The sequence below is a fragment of the Nipponia nippon genome, unplaced genomic scaffold, assembly GCF_047370975.1.
Source record: "Nipponia nippon isolate SJK-2023a ecotype South Korea unplaced genomic scaffold, ASM4737097v1 scaffold_1, whole genome shotgun sequence".
Classification (NCBI taxonomy): Eukaryota; Metazoa; Chordata; class Aves; order Pelecaniformes; family Threskiornithidae; genus Nipponia; species Nipponia nippon.
The window spans coordinates 103,724,923-103,745,063 of NW_028262290.1; the positions used below are offsets into that span (position 1 = coordinate 103,724,923).

At 40.5% G+C, this 20,141-nt stretch overlaps 1 protein-coding gene across 5 annotated transcripts in view; it reads right to left on the reverse strand.

Moving 5' to 3' along the window:
• Window positions 1-20,141, reverse strand: part of RECK (reversion inducing cysteine rich protein with kazal motifs) — a 69,484-nt gene that overhangs the window by 43,307 nt on the left and 6,036 nt on the right. For 4 of the 5 annotated variants that reach the window (XM_087765614.1, XM_087765634.1, XM_087765660.1 and 1 more), the window contains 3 exons: window positions 14,532-14,606; window positions 10,272-10,308; window positions 1,746-1,831 (listed from right to left, as the gene is read on the reverse strand). In XM_087765614.1, the coding sequence (XP_087621740.1) occupies window positions 1,746-1,831; window positions 10,272-10,308; window positions 14,532-14,606 (198 nt within the window). Of the gene's footprint in view, window positions 1-1,745; window positions 1,832-10,271; window positions 10,309-13,073; window positions 13,207-14,531; window positions 14,607-20,141 lie in introns of all 5 variants that reach the window. The other variant, XM_087765624.1, reaches the window with a different exon arrangement.

Sequence of the window (20,141 nt, forward strand, 5' to 3'; positions counted from 1 at the left end):
CCAAAACCCCCTCAAATTTCAAGAATCAAAACTAATATCCAAGTATTTCCCATTATCCCTAATGTTTGGCAGGTATCTATATTTTAGTTTAAATGAAAATCATATGACATGTATCAGCCAGAGTCAGCTAAAGTACCAAATATAGCCAAGATTCTGAGACAGCAGAGTCCGCAATCAAACAATACAGCATCTGATTCTGAGAATAATGAGAAATGATGTAACAATCATAAGATTAAATTAACAGAATTTCATAGGATGCTGCAATAAATGGAAATGGTTTTATCAGGTCTGGGAAACACTTAAACATTAAGATAAATTTAAAAACTTTGCTAAGAAATGCATTTGGGAACAGATACATGTAACTTCTTTTCAGAAGATCAGAAGTACCCAGTTTGTTTACTCACTCCTCATCTCTGTTCCACACTACCCAGTTTGTGTACCTACTGCTCATCTCCTGCCAAGTAGTTTAAACTATACGCATCTTTTTTTTTGCATGACACGATTTGCACTAGGCTGCTGGTCCAAGACTAAGATGACACAGGTAACATGCAAGATACTACACTGAATATTAAGTACACCTGTGCTCCAGAACTGAGTTACAAGGATGATGATAAATAATACACTCTTTGACTCTGAAGATGTTTTTAAGGTCACAAGCATATATGTGGGGGAAAAAAAAAAATCACAAAATGCTTCACAGGTTTTTAATAAAAAGGTCATTGCTAAATTTATGTATTATGCTTAAAATTGTTACTTGACAAAAACAGTGATACAGTAACACCAAAACCAACTTTCTTCCATATGATGAACAAACACCTCTTCGGAGAGGCACAAAAATCTATTTGGGACTGTGACCACAATGTTGCATCACTAAATAAAAAACTTTTTTTTGCATCACTGGGGGAAGAAAAAAAAAAAAAAAAAAAAAGAGCTTAGAAATAGCCACATGTTGTCTTCCACTCAGCATTATTTTAAAATAACAACTTTCATATAGAGATCGTGACAAAAAAAATTCAAGAAATTAAGTTTAGCATAACCAGAGAGAGCTTCAGAATCTTTATGGATTCAGTCAATAAATTACTATGAAGTAACACACTAGAGCACATCAGCATTAATCACGCGCCTACTGTTCGCAAAGCAAAACTAAGTGGATTAGCTCCATTTGCCAAGCGCAGTGGTGCTAGGACATGCCCGCAGCCAGCTCGCCAGCTCTCACACTGGAACTTCTGTGGTGTCAAAGTTATAAACACAGTAAGATTTCATCTTAACTGTATCTTCATTACTGAGCAATTAAATGTGACATCAGAATGTATAAAAAAGGCACAGCTAACCCTAAGGTCTTAAAATTTCTTCTTCAGGCTCATCAAGTCGTAGCGAGCAGCCTAGTCCGACAGCACAGTTGAAAACACATATCCAAAAAAATCCCCTCCAAAAACCCACCACTTTTTTTTTAACTAGGTTTTCATCTCAGTTGACTTGAACTTTGACTTTTTTACTGAAAATTCACTTTAAAAACATAAATTCTTTGTTTTGGTTTTTGGAATTTGGTTGCTGGCATTTATCACAAGTAGTACTTCCTGGGAAGTATCTAGTCACATCTTGCAATTTTAAAAAGAGTTTACGTGATAATTCAATTTTGATGTAAAAAATGCATTAAGCCGGAAGTTCATAAACAGTAATACATAAATGAATTCAACACAGCGTCATTGGATGTTAACCACAGAAAAACAATTAGACAGCCTTACCTGTTTACATGCTTGCCGACATTCCACAGCAATAGCTAGCTCACAGCAACCTAAACCAACCCACCCGTCAGACTTCTTCAACACTCCTTTGAAAATAAGATGACAGTACATATTACAGTAGAAAGAGAAACTGTGCCATCATTTTCCCTTTCCTCCCCATGAGTCAGTTACTTTTCAAATTTCATAATCCTGTTCTCATTCAAGGAGCCTATCTACAGATTGCAATTTTATTGGAATTTATGAAGTCATTCCAAATCAACTTTAAGCAAGAAAAGAGCAACCCTGTGCCTTCATAAATTCTGAACTTGGCAATTATGAAGCACCGTCTATGCACCGAGTCTAAAGATGCTTTATGCAAACTATTTTATACATTCACTGGAAGTATCAGTTTGATAATTTATCTAATCTGAAATATAAACAACAGAAACCATCAGGAAAAAAAACCTCATTAAAACTAACAACATTACCTCCTACAGACACATCCTCTTGTTGGTTTCAATAGCATATTTTTCTATCAACTTTGTCAACACAGAATATGTTTCTTACTTTTTCTTCAAGCTTTCTGTACTGGTTTTGGTTGGGATAGAGTTGAATTTCTTCACAATAGCTGGTATGGGGCTATGTTTTGGATTTGTGAGGAAAACAGTGTTGATAACACAGGGATGTTTTAGTTACTGCTGAGCAGTGCTTACAGAGTGTCAAGGCCTTTTCTGCTTTTCATACTGACCCTCCAGCGAGTAGACTGGGGGTGCACAAGGAGTTGGGAGAGGGGACAGAGGGGACAGCTGACCCCAACTGACCAAAAGGACATCCCAGACCATATGAAATTGTGCTCAGCAATAAAACTGGGCAGGGGGGAGGTTGTCAGGGGCTGCCGTTGCTTGGGGACTGGCTGGGCATCAGTTGGTTGATGGTGAGCAACTGTCTTCTTTTGCATAATTTGTTTTTCTTGGGTTTTTTTCCCCTTCTTTTTGTTTTTTTTTTTTTCTTCCTTCCATTTTTAAATTATTAGACTGTCTTTATCTCAACCTACGAGTTTTGTCACTTTTACCCTTCTGATTCTACCCCCTATCCCACTGGCGGGGGAGTGAGCGAGTGGCTGTGTGGTGCTTAGCTGCCTACCGGGGTTAAACCACGGCACTTCCTCTGTAGTTAAGCCCCCCAATAACATGGTTTCATACCCAGAATTATCTCCAATAAAAGTTTCCCATCTCCCTGTCTCTCTTTCCCCAGTTATTGCACTATTCCCATTATCCTCATTACTTACCATAAAGTTACATAGAAAAGCAAATTGCTGCCATAAGTTGTTTCGTCCTCTTAATCTATTCACAAATATAGATCGTCTGATGTTTTCAAGACATCAGAAATCAAATAAAAGAGGAATGCATTCCTGTATTTCTCACATAACTTTAAAGACAGAAATAATTAAAGGGAAGGTTTAACCTCTGCAGCTGCCCAGCAGCTGTGACAAATTTGTTACACTCTTTCCTTAGGGCAGGGGGTGGAATTATTTAGGTCAAATGAACCACTCATTTTTGTTATGAATATTTTAAAAATAAAGCAGTACTTTTAGGACATGCAGAAACTACATCCTTTATGTAGAAATAAAAAGTACAAAGTAAAAGAATCAACCACTTAATTTAAAAAAATGCTCTTAAGCCTAGGAGAAATACCTATTTGGAAAAGCCACGTGGAATGTCCAGCTTTAAAAAAGGGAAGAGAAAAGAGCTAGGAGTGAAAACTAGTGAGCTTAAATTCGAATGCTAAGAAAATACTGGGAAAAAAAAGTCATGAAAAATCATTGCAATCCATGGAAAACAATCACCGGTAGGTATTTATCATGAACAAAATTGCCTTTAAAATACACTTTGTTGGCTTTACAAACACAGGTGGCATAGAAATTCTTACCAGTATCAGTCTTTCATGGCATTCTGATGGGCAAATTAAGAAAATACACTAATCGTAAATTCATAAAGGACAAGCAAAATCTTTAGCTAAATTAACATATTTTCACAGCAAATTAAAATATTAATTATGTTTGTTAAAATGCAAATTAACACTGTTATGCTTGACACAAGCAAGGCAGCAGGATTGCATAGCGGGTGGAAGGAGCAGAGAGGCAAAGGTGAAGGCTTTTAGTTGCAGCCTGCATTCTGTCAGTTTGAAGTGGCTGTGTACTATCTGTATGGTCCAGACCTTGTGGAAGTGCTGTAGGCCACTGATTTACAGGTCTTTCTGGAGACTGTCCACATCCTCTTTACACGTATTCAGAGTATTGGCTCACCCTTCCAATTCCAACTAGTTCAAAGCAGCTGTGAAGGCCACAAACAACTGCAAATTCAGCTCACCTTCCATAATTGGGGTATGGAATTAGTTTTTCAGAGATTGAGCATCTTTTCGAAAGTGTTAAAGAGACGGCTGTTGTGCAAATATCACTAGTTTGTAATCAATGTTCAAAAATTTGGAATTTGACGCATTGTTTTACACTAATTCCAAAAGATAATGCATGTCTACATGGAAGTCATGCACATATGTTTAACTATGTATGTACAGTTAATTGCCAAATCAACTACCCACCACAGTCTATTTTAGGCCCAGATAATGCAGCAGTTGTTTCTGCATAACTTTCATATGTGAAGCTATACGCAGACTCCTTTCAAAACAGTAACGTTTGGTAGAATATTTATTAGTAGGATTGATATCGTAAGGTATAAGCAATCTAAAAAACGTAAAAGAAATATCATGTGCAACATGAAAACAAGAGTTCCAGAAATCTCTGCTGCAATAACCAGCTATATCCAGGAAAAACACATGATAAATACAGCTGTACAGCTTTAGGGGCAATGTCACCACTGATAGTCACCAGTGAATCACCACTGAATAATCAAGCATCCGTATTTTGTGCAATACGGACCCTGTGGTTTTCAGACGTACTTTTACCGGAACTAAACTGTGCTAGAAGAATGAAGCAAGCTACAAATACATGCCAAATTAAGCATGTTGATAAGTTTCAGCCGTAGTTAGCATTTTCTTGGCAAGGGGCCCTCTCCCCAGGATATTTATGAGTAGCAGACAAGCTTGCAGAGAAAAAAATTGATGTCGCATCTTCAAAAAACATTGAACCGCAATTTCAATACAGCAACTTACAAATTAATTTTGTAGTCAAGGTAATTAAAATGCATGCATTTCTAGATGAAAATACACCTTCAGTGCACAATTAATTGACTGGAATTCATAGTTCTGGTTATTCACCAAATTAACTGATAAAGTACAATACAAATCCCTGAACTACAAAAGATCGTCTAGTTGCATAACACAGGCTCTTGTCCCACATCTCCTCCAAAAAGTTTCCAGAAGCCACATCACATTAGTGAGATGACTTACAACACACACGCGCACACACACACATTTTTCTTCCTTATTATAAACATTTTACTGGAGTCTCCACAAGAGTATTGAAGTCAGAAATGGAGGTAAAAAGCTGCATAAACATGAAAAATTAGGAAGTCATACATTTATTTTGTGATGAGAGAAACATTCTACATTCTGAAAATATCTGAGAAATGCTGGATCACCATGATCCCTAGGAAACTGGGGAGGAAAACTAAAAGCAAGATGGAAAAAGAAGAAAGTGAAAAACAACTGGGCTTCTCATGTTCAAGAGTTGCATGTGTTAGAAGGGTGCAAGAAAGCCCAAGTCAGAATTCTGTTGTCTCTTTGAAGTCTTTTACAATCTGCTTACAGAAAATGATAAAGCTTAAAATCAGAACATAGTTATTCAAGTTGCTGGGTTTGCTCTCCGCACCCGCCCCCCAGCTGTGGGTCCCTCAATCATCTTCTGTAAGCAGTTTCTTGAACAGTATCGTGTGTGTATGGTCATAAAGAAACTTGAATTTCCCAGACAAATCCCCCAAAATAATACATGTTCTGTAGGCCTACTGGATTTAATAAACAAACATGGACAAACTAATGATACTTGCCTTCAGAAAACATGGAAAAATGATTTTGTTTTGGAGAATACTTACATTTGTGAACATCTAGTCAAGTATTTAAGGCTTACAACACTGACTTGGCAAGGACAATAAAACAGGACTTAGAGTGTTGTTTTGTGAGGATAAGCCATAAAAGAAAGTTAATAGAGGACCATCATAATGGGTTTAAGGAAGTGGAAACAAATGTGAAAAAGAATGGTAGCTCAAGTGGTGGCTATGAGAATTTTAATGTTTTAAGGTAACTATCGTGATGAAGTTACAGATAAATCAAACAATTTCTAAATTTTAACACAGATCAGTAATATCAAGTTGCTGTGGGGAAGGAATGGAAGAGGAGAAAACACAAACTATAATGAAAATACACAAAGGATATATCAAGCAGCAAATTATAAGGCAGAGTGCCAAATTATTTAGTATATATGTTGTGTTATGACATGATGCCATTGAAACCCATATGCAAAAGAGGTTTCTACCTGCATTCTTAACTAAACTGCCAGGCATGTCATACAGCTGTTAAGAAAGAAAATAACTATCAGTCATCTGTTTATCTAGTCAATATTCTGCAACTGTCCATGATAACGCCAGTGTTGGGAGGGCGGTATACAGTTTCATCATAGTGTGTGTGTGTGTGTATGTGTGTGTGTGCGCACACGCGTGTGTGTGAAAACACATTGTGGCTGCTGTACTATGAAAAATCAGAGATGCTGATCCAGTCACAGTTCAGTTTGTGGCCCTATTCTAAACTCTTATGAAATACTTTCTGTACTGAGGGCAGTCAAAGGGGAGAAAAATCAGAAAGAAAACCACAGAATCACTGAGGTTGGAAGAAACGTCTGGAGATTGTTTAGTTCAACCTCCCTGCTCAAAGCAAGGTCCAGGACCATACCCAATAAGGTTTTGAATACCTCCACAGATGGAAACTCCAAAACCTCTCTGAGCAACCTCTTCCACTGTTCAAGCATCCTTACAGTAAAAAAGTTTTTTCTTATGTTTAAATGGAAGTTACCGTTGTTCAATCTGTGCTCACTGCCTCTTGTACTGCCACTGGATACCACTGAGAAGGGCATGGCTCTATCTTCTTTACACTCTTCCATCAGATAATCATACATATTGATAAAATCCACCCCCCTCAGCTTTCTCTTCTTGACAATGGCAACCAATCCCAGCTCTCTCGGCCCGTCCTCATAGATGTTCCAGTTCCTTCATCATCTTGAAGTGGCTCTTTGCCACCTGTTCCAGTGTGTTCGTATCTTTCTTGTACTGAGACGCCCAGAACTGGACACAGTATCCCTGATGTGGTCTCATTAATGCTGAGTAGAGGGGAACGATCACCTCCCTTCAATCTGCTGGCAACACTCTCCCTAATGCAGCCTGGGTGCTGTTGGCCGCCTTTGCTACAAGGGCACATGGCTGGATCATGTTCCACTTGCTGTCCACCAGGATTCCCAGGTATGTTTCCACAAAGCTCCTTTCCAGCTGGTCAGCCTCCTGTGTGCTGTGGAGCATGGGGCCTTCACCAGGTGCAGGACTTCGCATTTCCTTTTTTGGAACTTCATGAAGTTCCTGTCTGCCTATTTCTCCGGCTTGTCAACAGCCCTCTGAATGGCAGCACAACTATCTGGTCTAGCAACCTCTCCCCCCAGTTTTCTATCACCTGCAAATACACTGAGGGTGCACTCTGTCCCATCATTAATGAAGATGTTAAATAGGACTAGACTCAGCATCAATGCCTGGGATGCTGGCCTCCAGCTGGACTCTGTGCCACTGATCACAAACCTTTGAGCCCAGCAGGTCAGCCAGTTTTCAATCCACCTCCACTGTCCACTTATCCAGCCCATGCTTCATCAGTTTGTCTATAAGGATGCAATAAAAAAACAGTGCTGAAAGCCTTACTAAAGTTGAGATAGACAACATCCACTGCTCTCCCCTCATCTAACAAGCCAGTCGTCTCCTCATAGAGGGTTATCGGGTTGGTTAAGCACTATTTCCCCTTCATAAATCCACGCTGACTATAACCAATTACCTTCTTGTCCTTTACATGTTTGGAAATGGTTTGCAGGAAGATCTGCTCCATTACCTTCCCAGGGTTTGAGGTAAGACTGGCCAGCCTGTAGTTCCTCTGGTCCTCCTTGACCTTTTTACAGGCAGGAGTGACATTTGCTTTCTTCCAGTCCTCAGCATCCTCTCTCAATAGCCATGACCTTTCAGAGATTATTGAGAGTGACCTTGCAATGACATTAGCCAACTCCCTCAGCACTTGTAAGGGTATCCATCAGGTCCCATAGACTTGTGTTCAGTTTGCTTAAGTATTACCTAACCTGATCCTCCCTCCATCAAGTGTAAGCCTTCCTTGCTCTGGACTTTACCACTGATCTCAGGGATCTGGCATTCCTGAAGGCTCATCTTACCGGTAAAGACTGAGGCAAAGGCAGCCATGGCCTTTTTAATGTCATTTGTCACCAGGCTTCCTGCCCCATTCAGCAGCAGGCCCTTGTTTTCCTAGTCTTCCTTTTGCTGCTGATGTAGTTAAAAAAACAGGGCAGCTTTCTAGCTGTCCTTCACATTACCTCACCAGGATCAACTCCAGATAGGCTCTCACTTTTCTAACCCCATCATGCATAACTGGAGCTTGGATAAGGTGATCCTTGAAAATCAACCAGCTCTCTTGGACTCCTGTCCAGGGCCGTATCCCATGGGATTCTTCCAAGCAGATTGCCTGTGCCCTCCTGTGTTGCTCTTCAAAAGGTACCAGAGTGATTATAGTTGCCCATGAGCATCAGGGCCTGTGAACATGAGACGACTTCTACTTGTATGAAGAAGGCCTCATCTACTACTTCTTCCTGTACAGGCAGTCTGTAGCTGACACCCACATCACCCCCCATGTTGGGCTGCTCACTAGTATGTTGACATGCCCACACTGTGCCACTCATATGCCCATGTGCTATTCTCAGCTGGCTCATCATCCATCCCCAGACAGAGCTCCATGCATGCCAGTTGCCCTTTATGTGAGAGTGTAACTCCCTCTCCTCACCTTCCTGGCCTGTCCTTCCTGTACCTGTCCATCACAGCACTCCTGCTATGGGAGCCTTCCTGCTATGTCTCTGTGATCCCAATAAAATCATAACCCTGTAACTGCACATAGACTTCTGACTCCTCCTGTTTGTTCCCCATGCTGCATGCACTAGTGTAGAGGGACCTCACAGAGGCACTCAGTTGTACTGATTTCCCAGAAAGGAAATAAGAGCTTCCCCTAGAATGCTGTCCTATATACACCACACCATTAATTTACAAAATCCTACAGTGCATGGAATCACTGGAGAATACTTAATTTTAAAAGTGGCTCACATCGAAGAAGAAAACAGTAACATAATTTCCCGTGCAAGAAGAATGAAAAGTGACTGGCTTTGTGCAGGTACAAAGTTCAGGATACAAGCTCAGGATACTACAAGAAGATTTCACTTTTATCACAGGACTAAACTATGATTTACAGCACCATTGAAGAAGGGATTTTTTTCCATAAATCAGAGGATAGTAAAATCCTACCATAAAGGCACTGAAGAAGCCACACACCAGTTTAGAAAGTACAGGAAGACAATTTGGAAGTGGTTCATTAACAAAGATTTCCAATGCTTTTTCACTTGCTTACACAAACCTAACATTCAAAATAAAGTATGCATTTCTCACTTGCAGTAAAAGCATTGCCACTCATTTGTACACAGCTACTCAGCTTCAATGAAGATTAGATATCATATACAGCTGAAAATTTATCAGGTTTTAGATGGGACAGAAGCACTGTAACTCCAACAGATATTATTGGTTAAGTAAAACTAGCAAAATATAACACAGCAAATCTCTTTGCATGCACTGGCATCAACAGCTTGCCTCTGAAGTGGGGTGGGGGGCAAGTCTGAGCAGATGTCATAAAACTGTTACAGCCTCCTCTTTCCTCACTACCACTTTTTCAACCATAGCATGACAATTTCACTCAAAGTCTTTTAGAAATGACATATGATACAATAGTACTAGTTAAGTCTAATTTCATCTATTTTTGACCTCTCCTTTTAACATGAGAGTCCCGTCTTGTGATTTATGCTTTAACTTTCTAAATCCACCTATACCAAGCAGTTTGGTTCTTGATCTGAGCCTCTGCACTTCTTAAATTGTTTGTCTAGTTCTTACTGTTTCCCTGTTACTCATTTTTTTTCGAAATTATACTGCATCTAGAGCAAAGTTGCAATAACCCATTATTTTATACATCAGGCTAAGGTATACTGAAACTAAAAATAATAGAAAACCTTTAAAGGAAACAAACATATTAAAAATTTTCTAACTAGGAAAAAAAAAAAGAAGTGTTAAAAAAAAAGCACAGGTAACCCAGTTGAGACTAAAGGAAACTAGTCCTTTTAGTTTATAAGGGAAGCATAATGAAAGTCGAATTATCTTTAAATCTATAGGTACAGGTGGTAGACACAACATCAAAACATGCATATGGTGAAAAAGCAACACGATTCAATAGTAAACTAGTATTTCTTACCTGGCAAAGAAGAATTTATACAACCCCACACTTCTCCCTGAAAAGTAAAATGCAATTAAGCAAAAGTAAGTCTACAGGATAAGAGTTTCTAGCAGACACAAACCAGCATTTCCAGCATTTTCAGCATTTTTGCCCTGGGTTTTAAATATCCTATTGGAAGAATTCTTATGTTTAAAACATCTTTTGAAGAAGTGCTATGTGCTACATGTTGAGTATCACTTGGCTTTGTCAGGAAGGCTGCTATCTACAGAGTATGGAACCAGCAGCAGTTATTTTTGTAGGTGCAGAACGTGCTGTGATTACCTGGAATATGCTAGCTAGTCAACTTCCTCGACCAGTGTTTAGAGAACTAAGTAGCAACTATTTAGACAAAGAAAAAGATTTATCTAGGACCAAGATCTGTGGAGAAGCTTATTGCCCTAGCACTCCTTTCCACCACCTTAAAAAAACCCCAAACAACACATATAACTACACACAAAACAAAAGAAAGAGGTTTTAAGGTACCCCAGAGAACAGAGAAATGTAGCTTCACAGAAAGACAGATACATGGAAGAAAGAGTTGTATAATTGAAGTTTACTAACATGGAAAGTTACAATAGGGGTCTGTTGGGTTCACCCCAACTACAAAGCACTTCTGGTCCTAAGCACAGGTTCTGCTAAATGACCAAGTGCCTGATGGTATTAGGCAGAATAATTCTGTAAATTTTTTTTTTGTTTGTTTTCAGAAAAAACAAGGTGAAGAGCTTACCAAAGAGTTGCTATCCCTATCTCTCCCATTACTGCTATTACCAAGACTACTGGCCAAGCTGACTATGGGGGATTCTTTACACTGGGGATAGTATAAAAGAAATCTCAGGTCAGACACCAGTCTGCCACAGGTAGTGAAGTTACCCACCCAATAAGTTACAAATGTCCTGGAAGAAGGAGGTTCAGGCAGCAGAGGAAGAATTCCATCTAAGATAGGAATTTTAGTTCAACGGTCAGAAACAAGTACATATTGCAATTACAGCGGGTGCACTGTGTTAGAAGCCTGAAGAATTAAGAACTATGAGAATTGCTATACGTTGTATGCTAGATGTTTAACATCCTACAACTGGAGTCTTAGAACACTTAGACAACATGATCACAGTATAGTATTTAAAATGACAAGAGTACAGAAAAGCCTTGAAGGATTAGCTTTTAGTATTTTAGTACAATGTTATTGAATTCAATATTTTTTAAGCAAGCACTAGGAAAACCTTAATTAGATGAAATCAGAGGAAAATTCTGCAGAGAGTAAGAAGGCAAGTGACAAGTCTTAAGGGGTGTATTTGGTTTATGTGGCAAGGTTTTTGTAGCGGAGGGGTCTGCAGGCATGGCTTCTGTGAGAAGATGCCAGAAGCTTCCCCCATGTCCAAGAGAGCCAGTTCCAGCCAGCTCCAAGATGGACCGGCCGCTGGCCAAGGCCCAGCCAATCAGCGACGGTGCTAGCACCCCTGTGATAACATATTTAAGAAAGGGTAAAAACTGCTGTGCAACAGCAGGGAGAGAAGAGTGAGAATATGTGAGAGAGACAAGCTGCAGACACCAAGGTCAGCAAAGAAGGAGGGGGAGGAGGTGCTCCAGGTGCCAGAGGAGAGATTCCCCTGCAGCCTGTGGTGAACCCCACACTGCAGCAGCTGGATGTGCCCTAAAGGAAGCTGCAGCCCGTGGAGAGCCCTGTGGCCCTGTGGAGAGCAGCCCCCACTGGAGCAGGTTTTCTGGCAGGACCTGGGACCCCATGAAGAGGAGCCCACACTGGAGCAGGTTTCCTGGCAGGACTTGTGGCCCCGCAGGAGACCCACGCTGGAGCAGTCTGTTCCTGAAGGACTGCATCCCGTGGAAAGGACATACGTTGGAGCAGTTAGTCTAGAACTGCAGTGCATGGGAAGGACCCACATTGGAAAAGTTCATGGAGGACTGTCTCTTGTGGGAGGGACCCCATGCTGGAGCAGGGGAAGAGCACAAGAAGGAAGGAGTGGCAGAGACAACGTGCAATGAACTGACTGCAACCCCCATTCCCTGTCTCCCTGCGCCGCTCGGGGGGAGGAGGTAGAGAATTCGGGAGTAAAGTTAAGCCCCGGAAGAAGGCAGGGGTGGGAGGAAGGTGTTTTTAGATTTGTTCTCATTTCTCATTATCCTACTCTGACCTGTTGATTGGCAATAAATTAAATTAATTTCCCTGAGTTGAGTCTGTTTTGCCCACGACAGTAGCTGGTGAGTGATCCCTCCCTGTCCTTATCTCAACCCACAAGCCTTTCATCATATTTTCTCTCCCCTGTCCAGTGAGGAGGGGGAGTGATAAGAGTGGCTTGGTGGGCACCTGGTGTGCAGTCAAGGTCAACCCACCACAAAGGGCTTTAAATGAAAGAGTGTTGAACACATTCTTTAAGACAAAACGAAAAGTTCAATTCAACCACACTGAAACAGCAACCCATATTGTCATGCAATGATTCTGTCATCACAGAAATTAATGACTTTCTAAAGTTGCAATGGATCCTAATGATCTAAAACTGCCCTCCTCTGTATTTGTGGGAGTTTCCCACTTAGATAACAGTCAAAGTCAGCTCAACAGAAAAGGGTAAAAAGCTGCTACTTCTACTAGTTCCACCCCATTGATTCAGGTGACTTCCTTTATTTCACGAGAAGGTTAACAGTTGGACTCGATGATCTTAAGGGTCTTTTCCAAGCTAAATGACTCTATGATTCTAAGATAAAATTGCCTCTTGTGTTGGCAGTTACTGTATTACTTAATAGCAGGCAATACCCTTTCTATCATATTACCTGAAGGAATGTAGACAACATAATGTCTGTAACCAGTGCTCCAGAAAATAGACCATCTGATTAAATTCATAACCTATCCGCTCATCTGTGGAATGTCACTAGAACACACCTCTCCAATAAAGACAAGTGGTACCTGAAAACAGCAAATATGGTATTAAGTTGAACTGTTAACTATTTTATATCCAGATGTCTTTTTAAAAGTTTATAAATATTACCAGTTCAGCACTATCAATTTAAGACACACACTTGACAATAAACTTGCCATCTTTATAAAAGATGGTAATTAGAACTTAAAAAAAATCATTGTGTCAATCGTTTTCCTCCTTTTAGACACTCTCCAATCCTGTCTTCTAAAAATGCACTCCTCTACTATACAGATAGATCCTACTCTTCCTAGCAGGGAATAGAAGATAAAGAAAACCAGTACCAAAACAAATACTATTCACCACTTTGATATGTTTTCATGCCACAGGTTTTACTCATACCATCAGCTGTCTATAACTTTCCAAGACCTCAGAGCTGATGATACACACAAACAAAACACTGAAAAAACATACTTTTGACACACAGGAAGAAAGGATCTATAAGCAAACACACTCTCGCAAAGTTGCTTATAAAATGTTGTTCTCAGATTTACTACTTCTACACATTGGCCCATTTGAGCTGAGTACACGTTTCAGGCTAGCCTGAAACAGTATTGATATTGTTTAGAAGTAACAAAAATTACAAGAAGAAAGCTGACCTTTCTGACAGCAAATGTATTGAGATATTCTAAGTTGCCAAGAGATAAGACTCCAGAATTTACAATCTGAATGATAGTGCTTATCTCTTCCCTGATTAGATCATCTCTAAGACAGAGAACAGATTACATTCTTCATTTTTTTAGTCATACGCTAAAGAACTTTTAGGAAACCATAATCTTAGTTAGTCAATAAAAGTATTACTTCAGTTTGTCAGATATGGCCGTAAACCACTCAGAGCAGCTTTGAGGGTCTCCTTGCCTTAGCCCAATCAAGACCTCACAGCTTTTTCCCATACACAGGCTGGAACACATGATCTAATTTAAATCGCTGCCATCAACATCCAAGTGACAATCACCCAGCATGATTTTTTACAACATAGGTCAGATTTGCATTGCATTTCATAGCTTACACAACCAGGACACCTAGCAAAACTGTCAAGTCCCCTCTTATTCCAAGTAGCGTAATACATGACGGCTTTACCAAAAAAAAAAAAAAAAAAATCCTACTTTGAGGATCAAATCTCATTATAAGAATTTTTCTGCCCTTCATAACAAGGAAGAAAAAGCTTGAAGATACACACACATGTTCTATCAGCTCAAAACTCAGCAAGTTAATAAAATACAAGTAATTTTAAAACCTTATTTTTGCAAGCAAAACTTTGTTAATATAAGATTAGTTGCTTTGTTTTCTTTAATTAAAAAGTAGCAAGTCTTACCATTGATTCTGGGCAATACTCAGGTGCTCGCTGCAGTAAGTGCTTCAAACGGGAATCACTCTTAGAAGACAAAATCTGTTAGAAACAAAACACAGCTTAAAACATACAGAATGTAACTACACATTGAATACTTTTTTCAATTGATTTCATCGTTTTTAGTTTCACTGCTATCTACCCTTAGACAACTTTGGCTAACAATTAATATGTAAACAATGCAAAGTTAAGATTTTCTTTTATAGATCTATAGTCTTCCAAATATCTTTTTACAAAGAAGGATTTCTTGTATTTAGAAGTGAATAAGAATTTCCTCCTCAAACACTTCAATCAAAAAGTTTCTATTGAATAGGCAGTGTGAAAAACATAGAGGATTTCTGCCCCACATATCAAAATATTATACAACTTTATTTACTTAATTAACCTTCTGCTACAGGTTACATGACCTCAGGCAACTAAACTCTTTCAAAAAAAAACCCCTGAAACAAGTAATTTTTGTGGAACAAAGATGAACAAAACCTAGATTACTTAAAGAGACTATCAAAACTAACAGGGGAATGAATACTATCCACAGCAGAGCAAGATCAAGTTAAGCACCACCTAAGCAAACTGAACTGGTGGAACATGGATGGGACGGGTGGGCTACAAGGTGGGCAGCAAACTGCCTCGACAGTAGGGCTCAAAGACTAGCAGTCAGCAGTTCAGTGTCTAAGTGATGGCCACATAGAAGTGGTACAATACAGGAGTCAAACCAATACTGTTAATGGCTTTACTAGCAAGCCAGACAATGGGACAGAAAAAATCCTCAGCAGGTAGGCAGATGAGCCTAAACTGGGAGCTGTCATCAATATACTGGAGGGTGGAGCTGCCACTCAGATGCATTTCAACAGGCTGTAGCAATGGGCTGACAGGAAACTCAAGCAGTTCAACAAAGGCAAACAGAGAATCTTGCAGCTGAAATGGAATAACCCCATGCAACAGGACAGGCTGGGTGCTCACCAGCTAGAAAGCAGCTTTGCAGAAAAGGGTGCTGGGGCCTGGTGGATGACAAGTTGAACATGGGTCAGCAGTGCACTGATGCACTACTGAAAGCTAACAGCATGCTGCACGTCATTAACAACAGCGGTGCCAGCAGGTTAAAGGAAGATGACCATTCTCTTCTATTAGGCACTGATGAGGCCACATCTGTAATACCAAACCCAGTTTTGTGCCACCCCTGTGCAAGGAACATTATTGATGAACTTCAGAGAGTCCAGTAGAAGGCCACAAAGGATGCTGGACTTTATGACATACCAAGGCCAAGGTAAAAGAATCTGTTCAAACCGAAGAAGGGTTAAGAGGGAGTAGGGGGGATTTAAATTCCTGTCTTCCAGTACCTGAAGATGGATTATAGAAAAGGCAAGTCAGACTGTTCTCAGAGCTGCACAGTGGAAGGATGAGCTGCGAAAGTAACAAGTTGCAGCAAGAGAAATTCTGACTGGATGCAAAGGAAAAAAAGTCTTCACCATGAGAACAGTTAAGTGCTGGAACAGATTCCCCAGAGAGGCTGTGGAAAGCCCATCCTTGAGGATATTCAAAACTTGACTAACAAGATCCTGAGCAATCTGATTTAATTTTGAAGCTAGCACCTCTCTGAGCAGGAGGTTAGACAAAATGACTCTTCCAACTTAAATTATTTTGCATAGCTATACTTGGGAAGAAATCTTACCTTACCTTATTGACTTTCATACACAATTCTGAATCAATGTAAATTTATCTTTTTTTCCCAGGTGTTTTTCAGACCATTTTGTAGTGTTGCTCATCTCATTTCCTTACAACAGTAGCAATATTTTAACAGTTCATTACAAGGTGCCTTTACCTCACCAATCTTTTTGGTGTTGTTTTTTTTTTTTTTTTTAAAGTTTCATGGAAGTGTTAACGTAGGTTGAGCTCTCAGCACATTTTAAATTGTTTTCTGGTCCCACATTAATCATGTTTTTAGTTCTTGTTCCTTTAGCAGTCCAATTAAGTAAAACACTTATAAATTAAAACAAGAAACTGGGCAACAAAAGGGATGGAAACAGACCTATTAATGTGGGATATGAAACTGGAAATTACAGGAATAACTGAAACATGGATGCATTTCAGATCTTTCAGAGGGAGAAATACATTACAGTTCTATTCTAAATTTGCAACATGATAAACTCATAGAGAGAAAAACAAGAGAACAATAGTACTGGTTTCCGAAATGAGAGCAAGAGAAGAACTGCAGTAGTATTTGGGGTCTTCTGGGGTCATAGAATAATAAAATAATTCAGGTTGGAAGGGATCTCGGAAGATAATTTATTTCAACCTCCTGCTCAAAGCAGGGTCAACTACGAGGCCAGACCATGTTGCTCAGGGTTTTACCCAGTCAGGTTGTGAAAACCTCTGAGGATGGAGAATGCACAGCCTCTGTGTCTTCATGGTGGAAAAGTTCCTTCTTACAACTAGCTGGAACCCTCTAGTTTCAGTTTATGACTGCTCTCACTTGTTCTCCCACTATGTACCACTGTGAAAAGCCTGCCTCTGTCTTCTGAGCAATCTTATTACAGGTACTGGAAGGCCGCTCTGAGGTGTTCCTTCTTCCCCAGGCTAAAGGCAGCTCCCTCACCGTCACCAGAGAGGGCATGTGCTCCAGCCCCCGATCACCTTGGTGACTCTCTGCTAACTCGTCCCAGTTAACTGATGTCTTTCTTGTAATGGGGGGGGGGGGGCGAAACTGGACACAGTATTCAAGATGTGGTCAGCAAGTGCTGACTAAATGGGGAAAATAATTTCTCTAGACCTACTGGCTATGCTCTTGATAATAAAGCCCAGGACGCCTTCTTTATTGCTGGGGTACACTGCTGGCTCATATTCAGCTTGCTGTCTGTATACAAGTACCCCTGGGTCCTTTTTCAGCAAATCCGCTCCCTAGAGAATCAATCTCCAACTCATATTGTTGCAAGTGATTCTTTCTTCCCAGGTGCAGGACTTTGCATTTGTCCTTGCTGAATTTCATAAAGTTCCTGCTGACCAATTCCTTCCATCTGTCCAGGTCCCTCTGGATGACAGTCCTGCCATTACAATTATCAACTGTTCCTTCCAGCTTGGTATTGCCTGAAAACTCAACAAGAGTGGAATCTGCCACCTCTTCCAGGTCATTAATAAAGGTGTTAAACAGGACAGGTCCCAGGACAGACCCCTTTGGTATTCCACTTCTTATTAGCCTGCAGGCAGAGAAGGACCCACTAACCTCTATCTCAGCCTGATTACCAAACCGATTTTTTTACTCATCTGCTTGTCCATCCATCAAAACCATATTATCCTAAAATGGATACAAAAATACTGAGGGAGACAGCATTGGAAGTCTTGCTAAAGTCAACACAAATGACATCCACGCCTTTCCGCTCATCCAGAAATTCAGCCTTGTTATCAAAGGCAATCAGGTTTGTCAGGCATAATTTACCCCTCACATGCTCAAAAATGTGTTCTGAGAGGACTCTGTCCATGATTTTCCCAGGGATTTCAGAGATGACGACTAGTCTGTAGTTTGCTGGATTGAGAACTGTCCTTTGGGATTTTTTTTTTTTTGTTTGAAGATGGGTACATTATTTGTCCTTCTCCAATCATTGGGGACCTCCCCCAAGTTCCACAACCTTTCAAAGATGACAGAGAGTAACCTTGCAGTGACACCAGCCAGTTCTCTCGGCACCCTGAGATGCAGTCCATCTAGTCCCATGGACTTGTATGGGTCAAATTTTCTCAAGTAATTCCTGACTCAACCATCACCTGTTACTGGTAGTACTCCTCCTTGAACCCCATCTCTATGCACAGAGGACTGGGAGACGTTGTTAACAAAGACTCAGGAAAGAAGGCATTCAGTACCTCTGCCTTATCTGTGTTTGCTGACACTAAATCACAGTGCTGCATTGAGCAACAGCTGCACATTTTTCCTTCTTCAGCCTTTACCTACTGCCATAGCATGTCGTGTTGCCCTTAATACCCTCTGCAAGTCTCAACTCCAGTTCAGCTTGGTCTTTCCCAATATAACCTTACGTGCCTTGGCATACGTTCTAAATTCCTCTTTTACAACCTTTCCCTGCTTCCACCTTCGCTATACTGCCTTTCTGCATTGAAGCTTGTTCCTGACTTCTCTGTTTAGCCAAGCCAGCCTCTTGAAACATTAAAGTGTTTTCCTGAGGACTGGGATGGACTGTTCTTATGCTTGGAGGAGGATCTGTATACAGATCTCTGGAGTAGTACAGAGATGAATGCTGCCAGGAACCTTATAATTGTGAAACTTCCCGGAAATAAACTTAGGAAAAAAAAGTCAATTAAAAAAACACAGGCCCACTTATTCCTTGCTACAGTATCTGACAGACTTATCAAATAATCGTGAAAAGGAGATGATACTGAAACTAAGCTTGGAATAATACTTACTAAGAATGCAAAATAATTAAAAGTTTGAATCATGTTAGTTGACAAACAAATCTGTAATCCAAGTTTTCTTTTCCAAAGGGCTCACTTAAAGTAGCAGAATTACTAGTTAGCAGAATTCCTTACTCTTAATCAAGCCTTTTCCCTTAACTGGCAGAAGCAAGGAGAACACCACCAGGTCTCCTGTGCCCTTCACCCTAGCCCCTCAGCTGTAGTTACCTTTTACCAATGCAAGGCCTCCCTCAATAGTATGACCGGTGTCCATACGCATGAGCAGTAAATGGGTAATAGTCCAAGGGTCAAAAAACCCTTGCAATTTCTGCAACATACTACATCTGAGCCCCTAAAAACCAAACCATCTTAGACAGCAAGTGTCATCTGCAGATAAGTGCTTCCATCCCCTGCAAAGGGAGTCTTTCTCCTGGTGACACTGCTTATAACCAGTTGATTAAGCCAAGATGGCTCCCTGATGGAGCTTGTTCCTCCTCATCTGTTCTAAGGCCTCAAATCTATTCTGTAAGTGCATATCCAAAGACAGGCCAAGAAACTTCTTCCTGCTGTCAGGAGTCACAAATTTTCAGTCTCCACTAAGCATAGCCTCTGGCCATCCTTCTTTCCATGCAATGCATAGTTCAGGCTATTGCCCTTGCAGGTTCTCCATGAAGAGCCTGTCTAGCTCCCATTTACACTAAAGCAATGCTTCTATCCTCAGCTTCTTTATCTGACAGTTCAGGAAGCTGACGAGAGCATGACTCCCATAGTTTAAGTGCCATTGACTCAAGGAGAGACACCATCCTTTCCCTGCAGCCCAAGATGGGGATGGACACATTCTTCCTCAAGAGCTCCCTCTGGGTCAAGACCTCCAACATGTCATGAGTGGTTGGCCCAGTCAGTGCCAGAGACTGTCCTGCTGGACACAACAGGTGCACGCAGTCTCAAGCAGTACATCCTGCTGGCCCTCTCCACAAGAAACATCTGTGTTAACACCCAAATTTCTGTCTGTGCACCTTGGTTGCTGGCATTCCCTAAGCATTAGTTAAATACAAATATGAGGCACAAGTCTGCTCTCCTTCCCTGCTGTCCTTGGCAAGCAACTTCAATGTTTTATGGCTCAAACTACCAAGTCTAGGAGGAAAACTTTTTTTTTATTATTATTAAATAAATTATCATGTTAGT